The 23145-nt window shown below is 46.2% G+C and overlaps 1 protein-coding gene across 1 annotated transcript; it reads right to left on the minus strand.

Annotated features, from left to right (window-relative positions):
- Positions 1–15: 15 nt before the first annotated feature.
- On the minus strand, positions 16–20360 carry PPT1 (palmitoyl-protein thioesterase 1). The gene is given in 12 exon segments (XM_043991241.1): positions 16–1115; positions 3156–3227; positions 4354–4452; positions 5051–5141; positions 7828–7930; positions 9080–9150; positions 15616–15676; positions 15679–15742; positions 16605–16720; positions 19961–20030; positions 20032–20046; positions 20048–20360. Coding segments are annotated over 12 exon segments (924 nt in total). The 5' UTR covers positions 20087–20360; the 3' UTR covers positions 16–992.
- Positions 20361–23145: the final 2785 nt, after the last annotated feature.

The raw sequence follows: 23145 nt of genomic DNA on the forward strand, positions 1-23145 counted from the left end.
AAGACTGACACCAAGTAAGAAAACAGTGGTTTTTATTTTTCAGAAAAGCTGACAAAACTGAAAACATAAATATTTCTTTCCTCTTTAGTACTTTCTCCCCTAAAGAAGAGGAATGTGGGGATGGGTGTGAGAAAAAGCAGGCTTTCCAGGGCTTGTTCACCTCCAGGGTGAAACTTGTGCTGCCTGTTTGAGAGCCTTTGCACAAAGCAGCCAAAAAGATAATACTTTTATTGCTCCTGCCATTAAAAGTGCAGTGAGAAAAGAGGCTTTAGCAGCCACTCAGAGCATGCTGGGAAAGCTGGACAAATTTGGAAACAGGGTCCCTATTGTCTCCTCCCCCACTCTGCTCTCTGCCCAGGCTCCAGGAGCCAGAAGACTTGTTTTCTTTGGCATCCTCCCATGGTGATGCCACACGCACACACCCCTCACCAGGGACCACCATGTAAGCATTGCTGCCCATCTCTGAGAGCTCCCAAAGTCCAGAATATACCAGTCTAGCCTGCTCACTGCCACTGGCAAAACTGAAAACTTAGGTGACTGATTAAATGATCTGAACTGCCTAAATTTTCACCTATTCTTGGCTTAGCATTTACCAGAGAAAGGAGTTATTCTAAGTGGACTGCAAGCCACATTTGGGAGGCAGTGTTCTAGCAATTACTGTTTTGTTCCTGGTTTTTCTACAAAGCCTTCTAGGCTTTTGACCACAGTCAAGGACACGTAAAACAATCCTCATACTCATTAGCTAATGAAACTTGGACTCCTTACCATATGGCAGTGGGATTAAGCCTGAGTAGTGAGCAGATAAGATGAGGATCTTCTATCTTCTCAGACAGTGTTAGATGAGGAAAGGAGTGAATTGTTAGTTGTATCTAAGGGCAGAGTACAGTCTTGATTGGACACCCCCCTCCCATCCCCTCCCCTCGAGCTGCCATGGAAATGCTGGGATGCCTATAGTTCTTATTGCATTTCATAACCACAATGAAGCAAGGATTTCACACCAAGAATGGAAGGAGGTTTGTGTAAAACCACTGTTCAGAGAGTTGAAGGTGGTCCCCCTCTACGGCCAGGAACACTAATTTGCCAGCTTTGTCCATTTCCTTAAGCCCCAAGCGATCCTAGGGGGAGAAAAAGCAGCATTATTTTTATGACTGAAAATCAAATTGATGAAGACACTGAAGCTCCCTAGCAAAAGGCTTCTGAATGAACCTTTCAGCTTCAGGAAAGCCCAGCATTGAATGTCTGGGCAGAAGGGTGGAGCTGCTTTTGTGCCCTAGGCAGGTAAACATAAAACAAGTAAAAGTGGGGCTTAAATCAGCCCACTGTGGGGCCTGGTATTTTGGGCATGGCTTTATGGTGAAAACTAGGCCTTTTTTCTTCCCGCCCCTATTCATTCAAGTCTTACTCTTATGACCTGTGGTCATGCCTAAAGCTTAGGCCTTTCTCCCTGATGACCCACCCTACTAATGGCCCAATATGTACAGTGGCCACATGTGTTCAACCTCTCTGGGCTCTCTAAGGATTCTCTAAAAGCCTTCCCTCTAACACCCTCACCCACCATGTAGGACACGGGTTCTGTTGATTCTGTCCCCTCCCCAGGGGGCTAGAGAAATTTCAGGGAGGACCATGAACTTGGATGGGGGGGGGGGAATCTTTATTTCAATATAATGGGTTTCCTTTGTAATCCTTTATTTTATTCGTTTTAAAAGCATTATTCTAGGGGCAGCTAGGTGTCACAGTGGATAAAGCACCAGCCCTGGATTCAGGAGGACCTGAGTTCAAATGAGGTCTCAGACACTTGACACTAGCTGGGTTACCTTGGGCAAGTCACTTAACCCTCATTGCCCTGCCCCTAGGGCCCAAGCCCAGGGCACCCATCTAATGCTAAGCTTTAATTACCAAGTTAGGAGACAGGCAGTAAGTAAAGCCTGAGAAAAGCACAGAGAAAGCAGGTTGTGCACCAGGTAACATAAAACTAAGACCTTTTGTGAGGTCTTAATCAGTTGTTAAAAATCTGCCATAATCATGGGAAGAAATGGTGCCCAAAGGGGTCCAGATGCTGACCTAACAGCAACATTGCCCCGCTTCCCTTGGGTTTTTATCGCACATGGGCTATGTAAAGGCCAGAGAAAGAGAGGCCCAGCCTGGCCCGCCTCTGAAATGAGTCAGAGGTTTGGGTCACTGGGCTTGCATGTACTCTGGCCAACTTGTACTGGCACAGATTCCCTGAATTCCACAGTGAAAGCCTGTGCTAGAGGAGCCAGTCTCTCCCAACAGCCCTTGGGCTCCCCCCTGCTTCCCTCACCAAAATCCACACTCTTGCTCAAAAGCTGGACATGTATTGGAAGGAGACTCCCTTTCTTCCCCAGCCATTAATTATGCACTTGAGGGTTGAAGAGAAGATGATTCTAGTGCTCTAGCTCCCAGGTGGCCTTGTACTGGCTCTGAACCCCTGCCAGAGGGAGCCAGTGCACAGCAATACACTGTACCGGTTATAAAATCTTTGTAAAAAGCAACGGACACACCAAGAGGGGAAGCCGGTTTTCTTCCTACAGTGCCTGACATTTAGAACAGTGCATTAAAGCTGACTACTCTGTCAGTACTCTTTCCCCAGAATGCTATGGGGTGGGCTTTGCAGAACCTCCCTTTTACACAGGAGGAAGCCAGTGCCTGAAGACGGGACTTGCCTGTTATGTATGTGGTTAGCAGGGGAGGGAACCAGTGTTCACAAACAGCTCTCCCAACTCCAGCCCCACACTCTATTCTCTCAGCCTGTGACCGGGGCAGTGGCCCAGGACAGCCATCCTTTACTGCCCTGGCACTCCACCTGCCCTCTGCTCTCCCCATTGGAGATTGAGGACAAGGGCTGTGTTTTGGTGCAGTCCCTGGCATCAAGTACTCAGTGTTTACTGACTGCCTGACAGCAACATGGCCTCCAGAACCCTGAAGAAGGTGGGATGGAGCAGACTCCTGGCCCTTGGTCAGCATCTCTGACCCAACACTCAGCACAGGATTATTCCTGAGAAGAACAAAGCCATGTCAGGACTGTGTTGGGAACCTCCCGAGAAGGTAGCACCCAGAGGGTGTGAGGCAGGCCTCTCCTTGCCCAAAGACTCACTGGGCTTTGTAGTTCCCTCCACGCCTTGGGCTTTCATTACCTGTGTGTACAGGGAAGTGTCCTGTAAGGGGATGGTCTCCTTGGCTTGGCCACTTCGGTAGAATCCAAACCACTGTGGGAAGGAGAAGACAGAGTCAGGTCAGCAGCCACTGGCCCCTGCTGCCAGCCTGCCGGAGGGTGGAGGAGGGTATCAAGAGAGCTAGCTGCTCCAACCCTCACCCAAGGACTCTGGTAAGCAAAGAGGAAAGTCCCTGATCTGAATCCGGGTCTTCTGACCAAACACAGCCCTCCTTCCTCCAATGCATCGCATTCCTGCAAACAATCTAATGCTGTCTTGTCCCTAACAGCCAGAATCCACAGGATGCTTATAAAACCCTCTGCAGCGACTGTCTCATTCGAGTCTCACGATAACCCTATGGGTTATTATTCCCATTGTATGAAAGAGAAAACAGGCTGAGGGAGAAGTGAAGTGACTTGCCCTGAGTCACAATGCTAGTAATCAGCTGAGGCAGGATTCTGACTATTTCTGGTTTCCATGAGGGTGGTTCCATTGCACATCCTGACCCTCTTGATCCCTCGGCAGACATCTTTACGGACTGCTATAATAGCAATTAATAATAATGACTAACATTTAGATAGCCCTTTAAGATTTGCAAAGCACTTTATATACCTGCTTTAATCCTCACAACAATCCTGGGAGAGGTAAATGCTATTATTATCCCCATTTAACAGATGAGGAAACTGGTGAAAAAAGCTGACCTGCTTAGGGTCACAAGGCTAGTAAGAGGGGAGGCATGATCTGAACTCATGTCTTCTTGGCTAGCTTTTCCACCCTTAGCTGGGCTGGTCCTGTGGACAACAGATATCCAGTGTGTCTCAAAGAGCCTGTGAGGACTTTGTACTGGCCTGGCCTTCAAGATCCCAAGGCATCCAATAATCCAATAATGGGGTTTTGGAAGTGGGGGGGCCCTTCCTAAAGGCCTGGCATCACAGACAAGAGAAAGGAGGCCCCAAGGGGGAAATGACTTGTCATGGCCACACAGCCCACAAGTATCAGAACTGAAATGTGAGCTTCCTGACTCCCAAGGTTGGACTTGCTGCCCTAGACCACAGGAAACAAAGTGCCTAGAGGCAGCGCCTAGGGCATACACTAGAATACTCCCAAGGCCAGGCTGCTCTTTGCTGCTGGCCAGTACCCTTGGGCACCCTGACGATTTCTGGAACACCCAGCATCTCACCTCTGAATCCACAGGGTCAACAACTGAGTCATTGAGGAACTTTACCATCACGAAGTTCTTCAGTCCCATCAGATTCTTCCTGTAGGTCTCATTAATGCCCTGGGAGAGGGAACAGGGTCATGTGACTGGCAGTGCCTTGGGTGAAAAAAGATCCAAGGCCATGGCCTCCTGCTGTGGAAGGGGATGAAGCTCTTTTCCCAGCCTAAGTCACTGTCCAGCATGAAGACAACAAAAGAACCCCTCCCCCTTTTCCTTCCTATTCTTGTTGGAAGACACAGCCCCTTAGGCCCCAGCTTCTAGGTCTGTCCTTGCCAAGCCAGGGCATCAAAACTGCTCACCCATTTAAAATCTTGCTTCCTCCTGGAAGATTTCACTGAAGAAGCAGGTGTTGCCCTAGCTGGCAAAACCCTGCTATGTCTTCATCCCCAGAAAAAAAGGAAGGAAACTGATGGACAAACAAAACCCAAGTGCTAACTATGAGTTTAGAGCACAGGTGGATTTTAGAGACCACCCAGCTCTATGCCCCGAGAGGTGAGCGAGCTTGGCCAGGGTCATCAGGACACACTCTCTGCTGACCCACATCAACTATCTCTTTCCCAGCCTTGCTCCCTCACAACAGGGCCATGTTTCACTCAGGTCAGAGATTTGGGGCAAACAAGCACATTGATGACATGTCTGGTAGGGGCCTGATGCTTACCCTTTCCTGGTTGATGTCAGCCAAGAAGACGCTATTGTTGCGGTAGAGTTCCTCCTTTATCGGGTCATGCCAGTATTCAGCTTGTACCAGGCTAGAGGAGACAGGAAAAGAGACAGCAAAGCAGCTGGTCAGACAGGCTAGGGGCTGGGGGCCTTGGGGGACTGGGAGGCACACAACCCCAGCCCGGAAGCTCATGATAACATTTCAGACTGAGGGCTGGGAGGAAGAGGGGGCCAGACACAATAAACCCACGAGGAGATGTGTTCAGGAAGGACTGAGCATCTACTGTGCTGGAAACAACAGGCCAGAAGGATACATGAGACGCTACATGCTCAAAGGAACCTTATGGTCCATAATAATAAGAGAGCTTCAGAATCACCCACCAACCTCCCTATTTTGCATGCTATTTTGCACTTTCTCTTTTTTTTACTTGTGTCTTTATGTAAAATGACGAATATGGTAATGTTTTACATAATTGCACATGTATAACCTATACTGATTCCCTCCTGGTTGCAAGCAATGAGAGGGATAGAATCTGGAACTCAAAACTTTAAATAGAACTAGAAGGGCCCTTTGAAGCTGTCCAATCTAAATCCCTTCATTTTACAGATAAGGAAATTAAGGCTCAGAGTTGGCCAGAGACACAGGGTCAGATGTGAGATTTGAACCCAGCTCTTCCTCATTCCAATTCTAGCCTGCTACCTACTACACTCAAATCAAAAAGGAGAACACCTTCATCTCTGCTTGGCCACTGTATTATTCTTCCATTAGAATCATCTTACTACCAGAAAGGCCTGAACAAACACAAACACCCAGAATTCACAGCATTCCCAAATAATGAAGGGGCAGCAAGAACTGAGCTGCTCTTTACAGGGCTTCTAGTCCCAGAGCCAAAAGAATGACCCTGCTGGCTACATAAGGAACTTGCAAGACCTCTGTCATAATTTCTGGGGACTGGCAGCCACTAGGCCAGGGACTAGAGGTGGGCAGTGGGATTTTCAAAAGGAGGGGAAAGATCATTTCTGAAATTACATCTCCCACAAAAAAAATTTAAAAATAGAAAATTTGGGGGGCAGCTAGGTGGTGCAGTGGATAAAGCACCGGCCCTGGATTCAGGGCTACCAGAGTTCAAATACAGCTTCAGACACTTGACACTAGCTGTGTGACCCTGGGCAAGTCCACTGCCCCACAAAAAAAATTTTAAAAATTTAAAAATGAAATTACAGCTCAACACTGATGTTTGCTTAGCAAAATTTCTACCATGATGGATGGTTTGTGGGCACTTAGAGAAGCAGCGATCACTGGGAGTCATGAGCTATGCTGAGCTGACCTGAATGCCTTTGAAAAGGTTACCAGACTAGCCTATATGGGACAGGTTCCAAGAATGTCTAGATTTGGGCTGACTTTGTCTCTCGTAAACAGACCAATGTAGAATTGTAAGCTGAAGGGCAGGAGAGTTTGAGGGACCTGGAGGTGGTGGAGTGATGGCAGCCAAAGGTTTTGGGTTAGTGGAATAATGGAGTCCTGGCCTTTATTCCATTCCTGTCAGCCTCTGTCACAACAGCTCAGATGGAGAAGCAAACACCAAAGAAAACATAGAACAAGTTTCTAGGTGATCCTGGCCTGGCAGGGACAAACTAGCTGAAGTCTTCTGTAATCTATCTCCGGTTTAACAACCTCCTCCTGGGGCAGCTAGGTGGCGCAGTGGATAGAGCACCAGCCCTGGAGTCAGGAGTACCTGAGTTCAAATCTGTCCTCAGACACGTAACACTTACTAGCTGTGACCCTGGGCAAGTCACTTAACTCCAACTGCCTCACTAAAAATAAATAAATGAATGAATGAATAAATAAATAAATAACAACCTCCCCCTTTTCACCATAGTACCACCCTCCAGTGTCCTTTTCAAATGTTTACATGAGGAGACCTTTTATATTTAGGTTGTGTGGCCACTGAAGCTTCTCACTGTCTAAAGTGTGAGGCAGAAAGTGGAAAGAACAGTGGCTTCGGGTTCAGGAAAGCCTTATTCAAATTCCACATCTGTCATGGATGTTCCTGAGCCTGTTTCTCCATCTTCAAGAACGGGATGGAGGGGGTTGGACCAGATGACCCATAGGGTACCTTCCAGCCCTATGGCTGGAACCTCTATGCCCCTAGGGGTCTATGAGCAAAATGGAGTTGCATGGGTTTTTCCAGGAAAGGTCGATTCTTGTGACTCTAGTTGGGGTTTTCTTAGCCAAGATCCTGGAGTGGTTTACCATTTCCTTCTCCAGCTCATTTTACAGATGAGGAAACTGAGGCAAACAGGGTGAAGTGACCTGCCCAGGGTCACACAGCTAGTAAGTGTCTGAGCCCAGATTTGAACTCAGGAAGATGAGTCTTCCTCACTCCAGGCCTGACACTTGATACACTGCATCACCCAGCTGCCCAGCTAAGGGTCTAGGCTTTGCCTAATTAAGGAGTGAGTGTATCTGTCTTGACTCAACATTGGAGGCTGATGCTCATTCTCTCTTTTTTTTTTGCTGAGGCAAGTGGGGTTAAGTGACTTGCCCAGGGTCACACAGCTAGTAAGTGTTAAGTGTCTGAGGCCAGATTTGAACTCAGGTCCTCCTGAATCCAGGGCTGGTGCTCTATCCACCACGCCACCTAGCTGCCCCCTGATGCTCATTCTCAAGCATGTGGCTAGAAATACCAATTCCCTGGAATCAAAGCAGTGTCTGCCCAGGGAGCTCCAACATGCACAAGGCTGCCTCATTGGCTTGGTTCTGACAGTACCTACCGTTCCTGAACGCTCTTGGTGTAGGCGCCCAAATTCAATGTTTTCCTGATCCAGTCACAAATATGAGAGCTCTCCCCTGGACATCGAGGAAGCCCATAAACACCTGCAAAAGGAAAAGACACACACTCACTCGGTGGATCAGCTGCAAAAATGACCAGAGTTCTCTGGGGAAGCAAATGTATGAGCTTAGGGAGTTGTCTAGAGCAGAGGTGTCAAAGCTGTACCAGATTAAAATGTAATTTTAATACTAAAAATACTAAACAAAATAAATAAAAATACAACAGAATGTAGCCAATGTTAATGTGTGGTTTTATTAATCAATATGAGGGCCTCCCGGGATCACTGTGGAGGGGCTATTGTTGTTCACTCCTATACAACTTGTCCTGACCCCATAACCATGGCGGGCCAATGCTGCTCATGAGGTTTTCTGGGGAAAGATACTCATTTACCATTTCCTTCTCCAATTGATTAAGGCAAACAGAGTGATTTACCCAGGGTCCCACAGCTAATAAGTGTCTGAGCCACCTTGCTGTCTCCACAAATAGGGATGAGTGGCTCCAGCTGTTGACTGAATTTGACATCACTGCCCTAGGGCACCCTGAGGTTAAGTGACTTACCCAGGGTCACACAACCAGAATTTGTCAAAGGCAAGACTTAAACCCAGGTCTTTCTCACCCCAAGGGCAAGCCTTCTAGTCATCATGTCAATATTCATGAGAACCCACCTCCAGGGGCCAGGTCTTATGACCACACTTTTCCCCAAATAAGGTTCTACAACTTACACAGAGATCTCATCCTAAGTCCCCCTGCCACCCAATACATTTAAGGTAGCACAGACCAAGTGCAAATCTTTACCCCAGACCAAATCCAACAGTCCCACCCTGCTCTCCGATGTCAAGAGACAACAAGGGTGATTTATAGGAACTCTGAAAAAAGCAAGGTTCTCTAAGTCAACCACAAGCTGCCAAAGCTTCCTTTTCTCTCCTCCCCAGCCCTCCATTGGGTCAAAGGTACCCATAAGAAGGTCTTAGTCAGCAATCTAGTAACTCATCAATCATTCAGTCCTGTGAGAATCAAGAACTGAGTCGCCTCGGGTCCCCATAGTTCTATCACAGGCTTTGGAAACAGAGTTTTGTAAAGCAAGTGGGCTTCTGACCCTATTGGGGTTTCTAGGTTTTCACTCTGGCCTGAGGACAGGAAACCTTCCCGAGGCCCAGAGCCCCGAAGGAGATGAGCAAGGGAATAAGAATTACCTTGATGCTGGCCACCCACAGAAATCAGATTGAGCATGGGAGGTGATGGGCATCTCTGTGCCACTGCCCTCCTGTGGAAAGAAACAAATATTAGTGTGTCCAATGGAAGAATTGTGAAAAGGCCTTCCCTTGTCAACAATCCCTCCTCATCCCATGTCACAGGATCTTGGAGCCCACCTTCTGCAAAAGACCCCAGCCCAATTCCCATCCCCTCCCCTGGCTTAGGAAGTCATGCTGAAATTGGTGCCCATTTATACCATATGTATCTTGCATATGTGGGAGGCCCTGAAGGGAAGTGTGGGAGAGAAGAGATATTAGAGTGCCCACCAGACTGAAGGTCTACAGAGCCGCTGGGTTGACCGAATTGTTGTTTGCCTGTGAAACCTGGGCAGTCCACCAGAGCCATGCCAGGAAACTGAATGGCTTCCATTTGAATTGTCTTAGGAAGATTCTGGCAGTACACCGAGGTCCTCTCTTGAGCTGAACTGCAGAGAGCACAGCTCAGGCAGGCGGGCCACGTTGTGCCAGTGCCAAATGTACACTTGCTAAAAGACAATTTTACAGAGAACTCACACAAGGCAAGCGCTCACACAGAGGTCAGAAGGAGCAATACAAGGACACTCTCAAGGTCTCTCTGAAGAACTTTGGAATTGATTGCATGACATGGGAGACACTGGCACAGGACTGCCCGGCACGGCGTGCCCTCATCAGAGAAGGCGCTGTGTTCTATGAGCAAAGCGGAACTGAAGGAGCTCAAAAGAAATGTGAAATGTGCAAATTTAGAGACTCCAACCCAAAGGGAGTCATGGATGTGTTCAACCTCTGGTAGAAATTCAGCCACAGTCGGACACACTGTATCTCGACCTTAATAGAGTGATGTCATTTTGGTCCTTTCAAGAACAAAGGACAGAGGCAGCTAGGTGGCGCAGTGGATACAGCACCGGCCCTGGAGTCAGGAGTACCTGAGTTCAAGTCCGGCCTCAGACACTTAACACTTACTAGCTGTGTGACCCTGGGCAAGTCACTTAACCCCAATTGCCTCACTAAAAAAAAAAAAAGAACGAAGGACAACCACCAACCAGCCAATCTTGTACGCGCCTACTTGTCTGCACATTTTCTCTCCTTTTAGAATGTAAGCTCCTTAAGGGCCTTTCTTTGTATCTCTAGCACTTTGCACACTGGCCAGCACACAGCAGGTGCTTACTAAAGGTTTGTCGATGGACCAGCTGACTGAGGAATCCCTGCTACACCTCTGACCAGGAGCCATCCAGCTTCCACTTCAGGACAACCAGCAAAAGGGGCCTAACTCAATCCAGGAGGGGCTCATTCTGCTTTGGGGTCACTGTGGGCATTGGGGAGCCTTTCCTTCAGCACTCAAAAGGGTGAACTGAATTTACTACAGACTTTAAAAGAAAAGCAAGCCCCACACAGCAGAGATTTACAGCTTCCTGTACCATCCTTTCCACTTCCCCAACAGATATGAAAATACTCTTTTTATTTGATGCTTCTCCAGGATTCTTTTTTAAACTCCAGGTTAAATAAACAAACCTCTCCCCTCCCAGCAAGTCTAAATCTGACTCTCTTCCCTCATGGTACTGCTCTCTAGACCAAAGAGAACAAGCCTAATCCCTGCTTAATCCCCCAAGGAGAATGCTTCCCTACTATTTTTACCATTGAGTAGATTAAAAAAACAATCCAATTTACCAGTGCAGGTTTATCTCATGTAACTAAGCCCCATCCAGAAGTCTACATAGAAGATTCCGGCCTTCTCTCCATCCCCCATTCCTGCCCTTCCTCTTCTGGCTGGGCCATTTCCTGTGGCCTGGAGGAGAATCTACCACCCCCACCCCCAGGCCTCCTGCTCCTAGAGAGCCCCCTCTCCTCCAAGACCAGCTTCCCTAACCCCCCCAAGGCCAAAGGTGAATTTCTGACCTCACCTTTTTCCTTGTCCTCTACCTTCACCTGGCCCAGCTTGTCTCCCTCTTTCTCATAGCACCGTTATCCATGTCTGGTGTTCTCTGGCCCTGAACATCACAGCCTCTTCACCTTTTTTGGGTCCTGGAGTCCCTGGGCAGCCTGCCAACCCCTTCTCAGAATCATGTTTTTAAATGAATAAAATATAATGCATGGGACTACAAGGGAAGCCAGCGAAACTGAAATGCAGCCATCAGAATGTTACAGAAGCACACAAGCTCCTCAGCAACGGGGGCTGTGGGCATCTCCTCTCTGGCTGTCTCCCCTCTTCCTTTCCCTCCCTCGCTCCCTCCCTCTCTCCCCCACCTTAATACCCCCCCTCACCGTAAGTATTTAAGAAACATTTGTTAAATCAGGCAGATTTTTCCCTTGGTGCTACAGGGTTTGCAACTCCTGACCCTAGGAATCAGCATGAGTAACAGGCGGCCACAGCTGATGTGGACATGGCTCCTTTTGGCTGACCTCACATCCCTTATCTCGCCTGGGCCTTGCAGTGGCCCCAGGAAGTGGCAGGGACAGAGATGGCCTGCTCCTGGCTTTGGAGTCAGAAAGGACCTTAGAGGTCATTCCATAGATGAGCAGAGACAAACAGGGTCCGTGTGGGTGCAGGTAAAGCACTAACAGAAAGCTTAGGCCAAGGTCCCCCAGCTAGTCAGGGCTGGAGGCCAGATTTGAATCCAGGTCTTCCTGAGTCTGAGTGTAACATTTCTACCCACTGTACCATGCAGCTGCCTCTCTCTCCATTTCACAGCTGAAGAAACTGAGGCTCAGTCAGGCTAAGTGACGCAAGGTCGCAGAGGTGACAAGAGGCAGAGCTGAGGTTCAAATGCATGTCTGCGGGCAGCTAGGTGGTGCAGTGGATAAAGCATCGGTCCTGGAGTCAGGAGGACCTGGGTTCAAATCCGGCCTCAGACACTTAACACTTACTAGCTGTGTGACCCTGGGCAAGTCACTTAACCCCAGTTGCCACACTAAAAACAAAACAAAACAAAACAAATGCATGTTTGTCCCACTCCTCTGATCAATCCCTGGTTAAAGCCAGGAGTGGAGCACTGAGTCAAAAAGGCAATGAGAATTCTCAGGGCACACAGGTGGCAATCTTAAAATTCCCTAAAGCCCCAGAGTCGGAGGAGGGGCCAACTGGAGCTCAAGGCTGAGCTTTCAGCCCTCCAAGGAAGAGAAATCAGGTTCCTCAAAGTTATCTCTACCAAGACTTCTTAGAAAAGACCCCAGGAAGAAAGAAGCTTCTCCCAGAGCCACAAGGGACAGCAGGGATCCCCGAGTCCAACCTCTTCGTTTTATAGATGAGGAAACTCAGGGCCAGAGAGGTTTAACAACTTGCCAAAAGTCATGCAGATGTGAAGCAAGAGAGTCAGGAGTTGAACCCGGGCACAAAGGAAGGCGATTTTCCACTGCAATCCAGGAGATCTGGGCTAGGGGCCTGGTCTGACTCTCTCGTTGCCCCTATTCCTCTCAGATGCTTCCTTCCCTCCAAAGCCTACGGCCAAGGTCTATTGTCCACTGACCTCCCCTAAGACAGGAGTCGCCAGCTCGAAGCCCCAAGGGCAGCCTGGGTCATGCAGGCAGCATGGCTGGTCTACTTTTGGCCGAGCTTGTTTCTTAGATCTGGCCACAGAGGAATGAATAGATATCAATATAAATCTGTCTTCCTGGCTCACAACCCATAAGTCATCCTCAACTCTTCATAACCAATCCATTGCCAAGACCTGTTGGCTTTACCTTTGTAACATCTCTCAAATATGCTTCCTTCTCTCTTCTGATGCTGCCGCCACCCTGGTGCAGGCCCTCATCAGCTGATGCCTGGACACAGGCAAAAACCAGCTGGTAGGGGCAGCTAGGTGGCGCAGTGGTAGAGCACCAGTCCTGGATTCAGGAGGAAATGAGTTCAGATACATGACACTTACTAGCTGTGTGACCCTGGGCAAGTCACTTAACCCCAATTGCCTCACCAAAAAAAAAAAAAAAAAAAGCCTGCTGGTGGTTCCACCTGCCTTGGGTCTCTCCCCATTTCAGCCCAATCTCTATTCAGCTGCTAAAACAATCTTCCCAAAGTGCAGATCTAACCATCTCTCTCTCTCTCTCTCTCTCTCTCTCTCTCACACACACACACACACACACACACCCCACTCCATAACCCCCGCCCCAATTTGAGTGGCTCCTTATCACCTCCAGGAGCAAATACTAAGTGCTCTGGGATTCAAAGGCCTTCATAACACGACCCCTTGCTACCTTTCCAGTCTTCTTACACCTCCCCAACATGCACTGTTCAATCCAATAAGCTCGGTACTACAGGTATTATGCCCATTTTATAGGTGAAGAAACTGAGGCTCTACAAAGTTCAATAACTTGCCCAGAATCCAGAAACCCTTCTTTGCTGTTCCTCAAACAAGACCCTCCATCTCCTTACTCCAGCCATTGTCACTGACTATCCCTGACACCAGAAATGCTCTCCCTCTTCAACTTGGTCTGCTGGCTTCAGGGCCCAGCTAAAATCCCACCTTCTACAGGAAGCCTTTCCTGATCCCCTTTGAGGCTAGTGCCTTCCTTTGCTGATCATCTCCAATTTACCATGTAGAGATCTTATTTGCAAGTTGTCTCCCCCATTAGAGTCTGGGCTCCTTGAGGACAGGGACTGTCTTTTGCCTCTTTGTATTCCTAGCACTTAGCACAGTGCTTGGCATATAGTAGGTGCTTAATAAAAAACCTTATTCAAATTAGAAGAGGAAGGAATGATTTACCTCTCAGATCTAGGGAGAGGGGAAGAATTTATGACCAAAGATGAGATAGAGAACATTATGAAATAAATGCAAAATGGATCATTTTGATTAGATTAAATTTAAAAGGTTCTGCACAAACAAAACCAATGCAACCAAGATTAGAAGGAAATTAGAAAGCTGGGAAACACTTTTTACAGCCAGTGTTTCTGATAAAGGCTTCATTTCTCAAATATTTAGAGAATTGAATCAAATTTATAAGAATACAAGTCATTGTCCAATTGAGAAATGGTCAAAGGACATGAATAGGCAGTTTTTAGATGAAGAAATTAAAGCTATTCATAGCCATATGAAAAAATGTTCTCAATCACTATTGATTAGAGAAATGCAAATTAAAACTACTCTGAAGTACCACCTCATACCTATCAGATTGGTTAATATGACAAAAAAGGAAAATGATAAATGTTGGAGAAGATGTGGGAAAATTGGAATACTTAATGAATTGTTGATGGAGTTGTGAACTGATCCAACTATTCTGGAGAGCAATTTGGAACTATGCCCAAAAGGCTATAAAACTGTGCATACCCTTTGACCCAACAATACCACTACTAGGTCTATATTCCAAAGAGATCATAAAAAAGGGAAAAGGCTTCACATGCACAAAAATATTTATAGCCGCTCTTTTGGCGGTGGCAAAGAATTGGAAATTGAGGGAATGACTATCAAATGGGGAATGGCCAAACAAGCTGTGGTATATTGATGTAATGAAATACTAGTGTTCTGTAAGAAATGATGAGCAGGCAGATTTCAGAAAAACCTGGAAAGACTTAAGTGGACTGATGCTGAATGCAGTGAGCAGAACCAAGAGAACACTGCACATAGTAACAGCAACATTGTGTGATGATCAACTGTGATAGACTTAGCTCTTCTCAGCAATACAATAATGCAAAACAATTCCAAAGGAAACATGATGAAAAATGCTCTCCAAATCCAGAAAAAGAACTGTGGATTCTGAATGCAAATTGAAGTATACTATTTTCACTTTTTTGGTTCTTTTTTTGTTTGTTTTTTCTTTCTGTGGTTTTTCCCTTTTGTTCTGATGCTTCTATCACAACATGACTAATGAAGAAATATGTTTAACATGATTGTAATGTATAACCTATATCAGACTGCTTTCTGGCTTCAGGATGGGGGAGGGAAGGAGAAAAATTTGGAACTCAAAATCTTACAAAAATGAATGTATGGGGCACTAGGTGGCGCAGTGGATAGAGCACCGGCCCTGGAGTCAGGAGTACCTGAGTCCAAATCCGGCTTCAGACACTTAACATTTACTAGCTGTGTGACCCTGGGCAAGTCACTTAACCCCAATTGCCTCACTAAAAAACAAAAAACAAAAACAAAAACAAAACCAAAAAACAAAAAACGAATGTTGAAAACTATCTTTACATGTAATTGGAAAAAAATAAAATAAAAATACTTTAAAAAAAACCCCTTATTGACCAAATGGCTGAAAACAGATACTTGAGAGGTAGTATAGTATAGCAAATATCGTTCTAGACTGAAAATCAGGAAGTCCTGAGTTTGAATCCTGCCTCAGACACTTACTAGCTATGAGAACCAGGGCAAGTCACTTAATCTCATGAAGCCTCAGTGTCCTCATCTATAAAATAGGCCTAATGACACCTGTAGTACCTGGCCCACTGGGTTGCTGTGAGGTTCAAATTAGAACACATATGTAAAGGACCTTGCATTCCTGGTAACAATGAACACACCTATTTTGTGAAGGTACCAAAGTTCTTAACCAATAGGTGAGAGAAAAGGACTTACAGGAACTGGCCACCTTGAGAAAATCCCATGGCATTGTAGCCTTGTTGCAGCTTGGGGTTCTGGCGAGCATTTCACACACTAGGGCCACCTGCTGATTCACGTTTAAGAAGAAGCTGTTCTCCATATCCTGAAGAAGGAAGAAGGGAGAGAGAAGAGGAAGAGAGGAGAGAATGGAGAGAAGGAAGAGGGGAGAAAAGAAAAAAGAAGGGGACAGAAAAAAAGAGGGAAGCAGGAGGGAAGGGGAGAAGAGAAAGAGAAGAGGAGGAGGAGGAGAGGGCAAAGGATAAAGGACAGAGGAGAGGGGAAAGAGGGAAGGAGAGGAGAGGAAAGAAGGAAGGGGAGGAGAAGGGGGAAAGAAGTGAAGGGACAGAAGAGAAGGGGAGAAAAAGAAGAGGAAGAAAGGGGAAAGGGAGAAAAGAAAGGATAGCAGAGGGGAGGGGAGAGGAGAGGGAAAGGGGAAGAAAGAGCAGGGAGAGAGAAAGGAGGAAGAAACAGAAGGGAGCAGAAGAGGAAGGAGAGGAGGAAGAGGTAAGGGGGGGGTAAGGGGGAGGGGGAGGAGGAGAAGGGGAAGAGAAAGAAGAGGGGAGAGTTTATGAAAACCAAGTTCCCACAGTCATAAAACCTTCTCTAAGCCTTCTCCTTAACTTCTCTGCTTCCTCTGCTCCCAGGCCAACAGAACCGTTTTAAAATGGCTGCTTTGCTATTAACTAGCTATATGACTTTGGGCGAACGCCAGAATTCCCTTCTTCTACATGGATTCCAGTTTCTACATTAAAAGAACATAAATATTTCCAGTAGCCTGGCAGACACCCAGACTTTGGGTCACTAAGAGTAAAAGTCCCATTGAAAGCCCCAATAAAATTATCTTCTCAGGAAGAGTGCTAAAAGAAAAACCGAAACCATATGAATCACTTTCAAACCAAACGCTTATCATGAACTCCTCAGCCTAGGTAAAGTCCCTCAGTGACTTTGCTTTGTGGGTGGATTACCTCAATCAGAGTCTTCCCAATCTCCAGCGACAAAACATAAATTCCTGGTATTTTTCGCTCAACCATTTTTTTAATGGCCCCCATGCTCAATGGGTTACAGCAGCTGTCCCCTAGACAGGAGAAGAAAGAAAGGATGGGAAGTTTTAAGTGCTATACATAGTAATGATCAATGAGTTTCAGGAGCCCCAACAATTTAATGGGGCATAAATGATGTAGCTATGATTCACATATTACACAATCTTGTTTCAAACTTGGTGCAATAGAAAGAACCCTGGCCTTGGGATTGGGAAATCTGGTTCAAGTCCCGACCTGCCATTTCTAGCTATAATTTTGGGCAAGTCACTTCTCTCTTCTGGGCCTGTTGCTTCATCTGTAAAATGGGTCTAATGCTGGCTTGCTTCACATGTACTATCATAAGATCACAGAAAGGGTCCTTGAAGCCATCAAGTCTTATCCCTTGTTTTATGGATACGCAAATTAAGGCACAGAGCAGTTAAGTGACTTACCCAAGGTCACACAGCTAACAAGTATCTATGGCAGGATTTGAAACCATGTCTTCCTGACTCCATGTCCAGCACTCTAGCCACTATAGTGGTGTTATACTACCTATTTCACAAGATTACTGGGAGAAAGTTTTTGTATACTTCAAAGCTCTATGTAAACATTATTTTATCTTTACTACTCCACTTAAGGCACTAGGGATGAAAAATGTCATTAGTCCTTGTCCTCAGTGAGATGCAGTGGAGTAAGAATAACATTTGGAGATAGAGAACCTTGGTTCATGTCCTGACTCAGCTTACTATCACCTCTATTAGCTTGGGTGAATCACTGAAGCTCTCTGAGCCTGATTCCTCATGTGTAGAATGAAGAAGTTAACAAATTAATAAGCTAATATATATTGTAGTATGAAGATGAAATGAGATAATATCTGCAAAGCACTTTACAAACCATAACATGATACATGAATGTTAGCTAATTACTAGTATTAGTCCTTTGGGTTAAATTATTTCTTAGGTCCTTTCCAAGTACAACGATCTGCTTTTTTTTTTTTTTTTTTGTGCAGGGCAATGAGGGTTAAATGACTTGCCCTGAGTCACACGGCTAATAAGTGTCAAGTGTCTGAATCTGGATTTGAACTCAGGTCCTCCTGAATCCAGGGCCAATGCTTTATCTACTGCACCACCTAGGTGCCCTCTGCTTTAAGGCTGCTTCTAGCTCTGCCTTCTATGAACTTAGTAGGGACATTCAGCATTTAACGATACCTGTAAGAATGTGCTGAGTGCAAAGGCCAGAAAAGGAAAAGAGATGGGAAGAGAGAGTTCATTTAGAACTGAGATCAGGGAAGGCTTCATGGAAGAAGTGCCACTTAAGCTACACATTCTCTTCCTTTCTGGGGCCTTTGGGGTGCTAATAATGATAATCAGCGCTTCTTCCACTGACATTCTCCTTATAGTATAGAAGTGGCCCTGACTTCTCTGGCAGCCCTGGTAAACTGCAAAGCCTTTAAGTAGAAACTATGTCCTAGCTAACCCCAGACAGGCTCATCCCTGGAGAGCTGGCCCCAGGAAATGGATATTTTCCCCATCCAAAGGTCTAGAAGAATATATAGCAATAAAATCGTAACTCCTTGCCCCGGAGAAGAATCAATTTGTGTTTGTATAGCAATTTAGAGACTGCAAAGCTCTTTCACATCCATAATTCTGATAGTCTTAAATGTAAATTGTCTGCTCTCACTTCCCCTTTTTCATCCCAAGAAAATGACTATCAACCCACAAAGTAGAAGCATGGAGACAGAATTGTGGATTTGAAGTCACCAAACCTGTTTTTCGAATCTCAGTTCAGCACATTAATTAACCAATTAAGAGATACTTATTAAGCACCAACTATGTGCCAAGCACATAAGTGAATGAACTGGAAATAAAGAAAAGATACAATCCCAGTCCTCAAGAGCTAACATTCTGTTAGTTACTGGCTAGTTAATTCTCTTAACCTTTCTGTGACTGAGTTTCTTCATTTGTAAACTGAGGGGGTTGGACTAGATGACTCTTCTAGCTCATCATCTATGACTCTGTGATCCTAGCGTATCAGGAATAAAAAGGACTCCAAGGTAACAGGTATCATGAAAGAAATGCTTGGATCTTAGAATCAGGTTTTTACAGTACTGGTTCACTCTTTTTTTTTTAAATGAGCAATTGGGGTTAAGTGACTTGCCCAGGGTCACACAGCTAGTAAGTGTTTAGTGTCTGAGGTCGGATTTGAACTCAGGGTACTCCTGACTCCAGGGCCAGTGCTCTATCTACTGCGCCACCTAGCTGTCCCTCAGATTCACTCTTTTTTTTTTTCAGGGCAATGAGGCTTAAGTGACTTGCCCAGGGTCACACAGCTATTAAGTGTCAAGTGCCTGAGGCCGGATTTGAACTCAGGTACTCCCTAAATCCAGGGGCGGTGCTTTATCCACTGTGCCATCTAGCTGCCCCTTCAGATTCACTCTAGAAAATACATACTGGGGGGGCAGCTACATGGCGCAGTGGTAAAGCACCGGCCCTGGATTCAGGAGTACCTGAGTTCAAATCCGGCCTCAGACACTTGACACTTAATAGCTGTGTGACCCTGGGCAAGTCACTTAACCCTCATTGCCCAACAACAACAACAACAAAAAAACCCCGAAAGTACATGCTGGATTAAGTGGCCTCTGGCAAACTGCTAGGTGACACAGTGGAGAGCACTGGACTCAGAATCAGGAAGACAGTTTGAATTCTATGGGACCACGGACCAGTCTCTTAACCTTTCTCACTTTCTCATCTGTAAATTGTCGACAATCTCTAAAAGCCCAGCAGCTCTCAATCTTTGAACCATGATCCTCCCAATTCTGAGGTTTCAGATCCTGGCTCTGCAACAGTCTATGGATCAAAGTGAGGACCTAAACACCTTCCACCAACTACAACTTCTAAGTCCAAGACCATTGCCTGGAGCACACGGGGTTAGATGAGAGGTTAGATCTGAACCCAGGTCCCAGTGGGTAGACAAGATTCGTGCAGCTGCCTCCAGAGGCATTCTTTTGTAAATGTGGGAATTTCACAAGGTTGCTGAGAGCAAAGTGCCTAGGAGATCTTAGAGCTAGCGAATTGAGAGGGGCTATCATTCATTAAATGAGGACCCTAGATGGGCAGTGGTTCGCCGGGGCACAGCCAGTTCTAGTGCCGTCGGCTTCTGACTCTTGGCCGGGGGCGATATTTGCCCGGGTCCCTACATCCCTCCCCAAAGGGAGGGACCGACAGCACCTGTTAGTACTCAGCGGCTGGCATACCCGGCCGCGGCTATACATCCCCGGCTCGGCCCAGCCCCACTCACCTCATCCCGTGCAGCGGACAGTGGTAGCGGTTCCTGCGGCGGCTCGGTCCGCGGAAAGGCTGAGGCTGGAGAGGGACCATTGCAGAAGCGCCCACACTCAGTAGCAAGGGAAACATCCTGGGAGAAGCCATCTTGGTCCAATCACATGACTGCAGGCTTAAAGAGCCTGTTGTCACGGAAGTCCTGCCCTCTCCCACTTCTGACCATCCAATCACAAAGTGGGAAGCGGCTTTCGCGGCTTTTGCTCCTTCCACTTCTCTCGTATGTCCCTGCTCTCCCGCATTTCCTCTCTACTCTCTACCCTTTCTCTGTCCCTTCCCGGGTCCCGGCGGGCTTTGGGGGCCTGTGGCTTTGGTTGGGGGCTTGCCCAGAGGAAGCTTTATTCACTCCCTGAGCAGGCTCGGCGTGCTGGTGCGACTGCGCATGTCCTCACCTGTCACGCTCCGCCGCAGTCTACCCTCTTGTTCTCCGGGAACGAAGGTTGAATTACCTGCTACATGTGCCTGTGACCTTGACAGTCCCCTTCTGCGGGCTCCCTTCATCAGAATGAGGGGCGGGTGGTGGAAGGAACGCTGGATTCACAGACAAAAATAACAGTACCCACCAATCCCTCCCTCAAACCTGGAGACATATTCTTACCTATACCATTTCAATTCCTAAGGAGAATGAGCTCAGGCCAGAAGCATTTACTACAAAATTTTTCATCTCCCCACCAAATTCATTTCTGAATGTGGAAGCCTAGCCAATGGATGACGTGGAATCTTGGCTCATTCTACTACTGAGCTAAGTAAGGCCCAGTCACTCCTTGAGATAGCTCACAAATTCAGCATGGACCCTTGTGACTAGACTTTTGCTCCTACCAGTTTTCAAGCATTGCCAATATTCCATTTAAGAGTAAAAGAGGGGGGGCGGCTAGGTGGTGCAGTGGATAAAGCACCGGCCTTGGATTCAGGAGTACCTGAGTTCAAATCTGGCCTCAGGCACTTGACTTACTAGCTGTGTGACCCTGGGCAAGTCACTTACTTAACCCCCATTACCCCGCCAAAAAAAAAAAAAAAGAGTAAAAGAAAAAGGGCAGCTAGGTGGCGCAGTAGATAAAGCACCAGCCTGGATTCAGGAAGACCTGAGTTCGAATCTGCCATCAGTGTAATTTGAATGGTGCTGGCTATGTCCTAGTGAGAGGAGACCATTGCTCCTTTTGTCACGGTAGTAAATTAAAAGGCATGCAGAAAGTAGACTAGAAATGGTCATACAGGGGCAGCTAGGTGGTGCAGTGGATAAAGCACCGGCCCTGGAATTCAAATCTGGCCTCAGACACTTAACACTTACTAGTTGTGTGACCCTGGGCAAGTCACTTAACCTCAATTGCCTCACCAAAAAAAAGAAAGAAAGAAATGGTCATACAGCCTCATGCACACACTCTGAAGTGGACGGTTGGGGTCCTTCATGCCATGGTCATCAGCATCCTCATCACAAACTCATATTCCCAGAACTCACTGACTGTACTCCCATTACAAAGGTATTATACACACACACACACACACACACACATTGGAGTTCAAAGGTATTATACAGTGGATTAACTGCCTAATGGAAATCTCTTCTACCTTTGTCTCAAGCTCAGCACATTCCAAACTGAACTCATTATCTTTTCCCCCAAATGTTGGTTTCCCTAACTTACTCCCTTATTTCTGTCTGAGGAACCATTATTTTTGTGGTTATTCATGCTTGAAAACTTTAAGTTATCTTACCGGCCCCCTCCCACCTCTCCAGTCCTCTTACACCTTATGATCCAGTGACACAGGTCTCCTTGCTGTGCCTCTGGGCATTTTCACTGCCTGTTTCCTATACATGGAATGCTCTCTCTCCTGCTCTATGCCTCCTGAATTCCCTGACTTCCTTTAAGTCCCAACTAGAATTCCAATTTCTACAAGAATCTTTCCTTGATTCCCCCTCAGTGCCAATCAGTTCAGTCATTTTTTAGTCATGTCTGACTTCATGATTTTTGGTTTTCTTGGCAAAGAAACTGGAGTGGTTTGCCATTTCCTTCTCCAGCTCATTTTACAGACGAGGAACTGAGGCAAACTGCTTTCCCTATATTCATTAACTCCAATTTACCCTGTCTATATCTTGTTAATATATAGTTGTTTGCATGTTGTCTTCCCATTAGACTATGAACTCCTTGAGAGCAGGACTGTCTTTTGCCAGGGTTCTTAGCTCAGTGCCTAGTGCCTAGCAGATACTTAATAAATGCTTACTGACAGACTGACTGCCAAGTTTTCATCGGTCTGCAAGTTCCAATTGGCCACAAGTTCCTGTCAGTTCTTTCTTCATAGTCTCCATTCAGATGTTTGATTCCTTACTTTGTACAACTCCAAGAGGTCCTACTTTGAAGTCAAGTTGTGTTAGAACAGTGACCCTGGGTTTTCTGAGCAGAGCGCAAGCTCAGGCAGGTCCTGCCAAGTAGTAAGAACAACAATAATGACTACTGCTGCTCCTTATGTAATGCTTTAAGATTTGCAAAGCGTTTAGTAAATATTATCTCATTTGATCCTCATAGCAACCCTGTGAGGAAGGTGCTATTATTATTCTCAGACCCTGGACAAGGCCCTTAAGCTCTGTTTGTCTCAGTTTCCTTATCTTTAAATGGAAATACGAATAGCACCTACTTCCCAGCATTGTGAAGATCAAATGGAATAATAATTGTAAAATGCTGAGAGCAGTGTCTGGCACATAGCAAGCACTATATAAATGTTAGCGATTATTTTTTTCCATATGAGGAAGCTAAAGTAAAGATTGTGACTAGCCCAGTGTCATATAGCTAATAAGAGTCTGGAGCAGATCTTCCTTACTCCAGGTCCAGCGCTTTGTGCACTGTGGTACCACCTGACTGCTACCTTCAAGTATGAATCCAATAATAAACAATATTTTCTCTCCAAAGATCAACTTTGCTAAGTCTGCAAAGGCTAATCACCCATGGTGATGAATCCTTTGAACATTGTGACTCATGAACCAGATAAAAGTACAGAATGACCCTTTGCCTTTTGAGACCCACTTCCAAAGAGAGGGTGCAGAATGACACTGGGGTGAGGAGATAGAAGGGGCTCTAACAGCTATTAGGTAGTCTACAATCATTCTTTTAACTATTCGCATTCAACATGTGATGTTTCTCCAATGACCAATGAGTTGA

The sequence above is a fragment of the Dromiciops gliroides genome, chromosome 3, assembly GCF_019393635.1.
Source record: "Dromiciops gliroides isolate mDroGli1 chromosome 3, mDroGli1.pri, whole genome shotgun sequence".
NCBI classification, from domain to species: domain Eukaryota; kingdom Metazoa; phylum Chordata; class Mammalia; order Microbiotheria; family Microbiotheriidae; genus Dromiciops; species Dromiciops gliroides.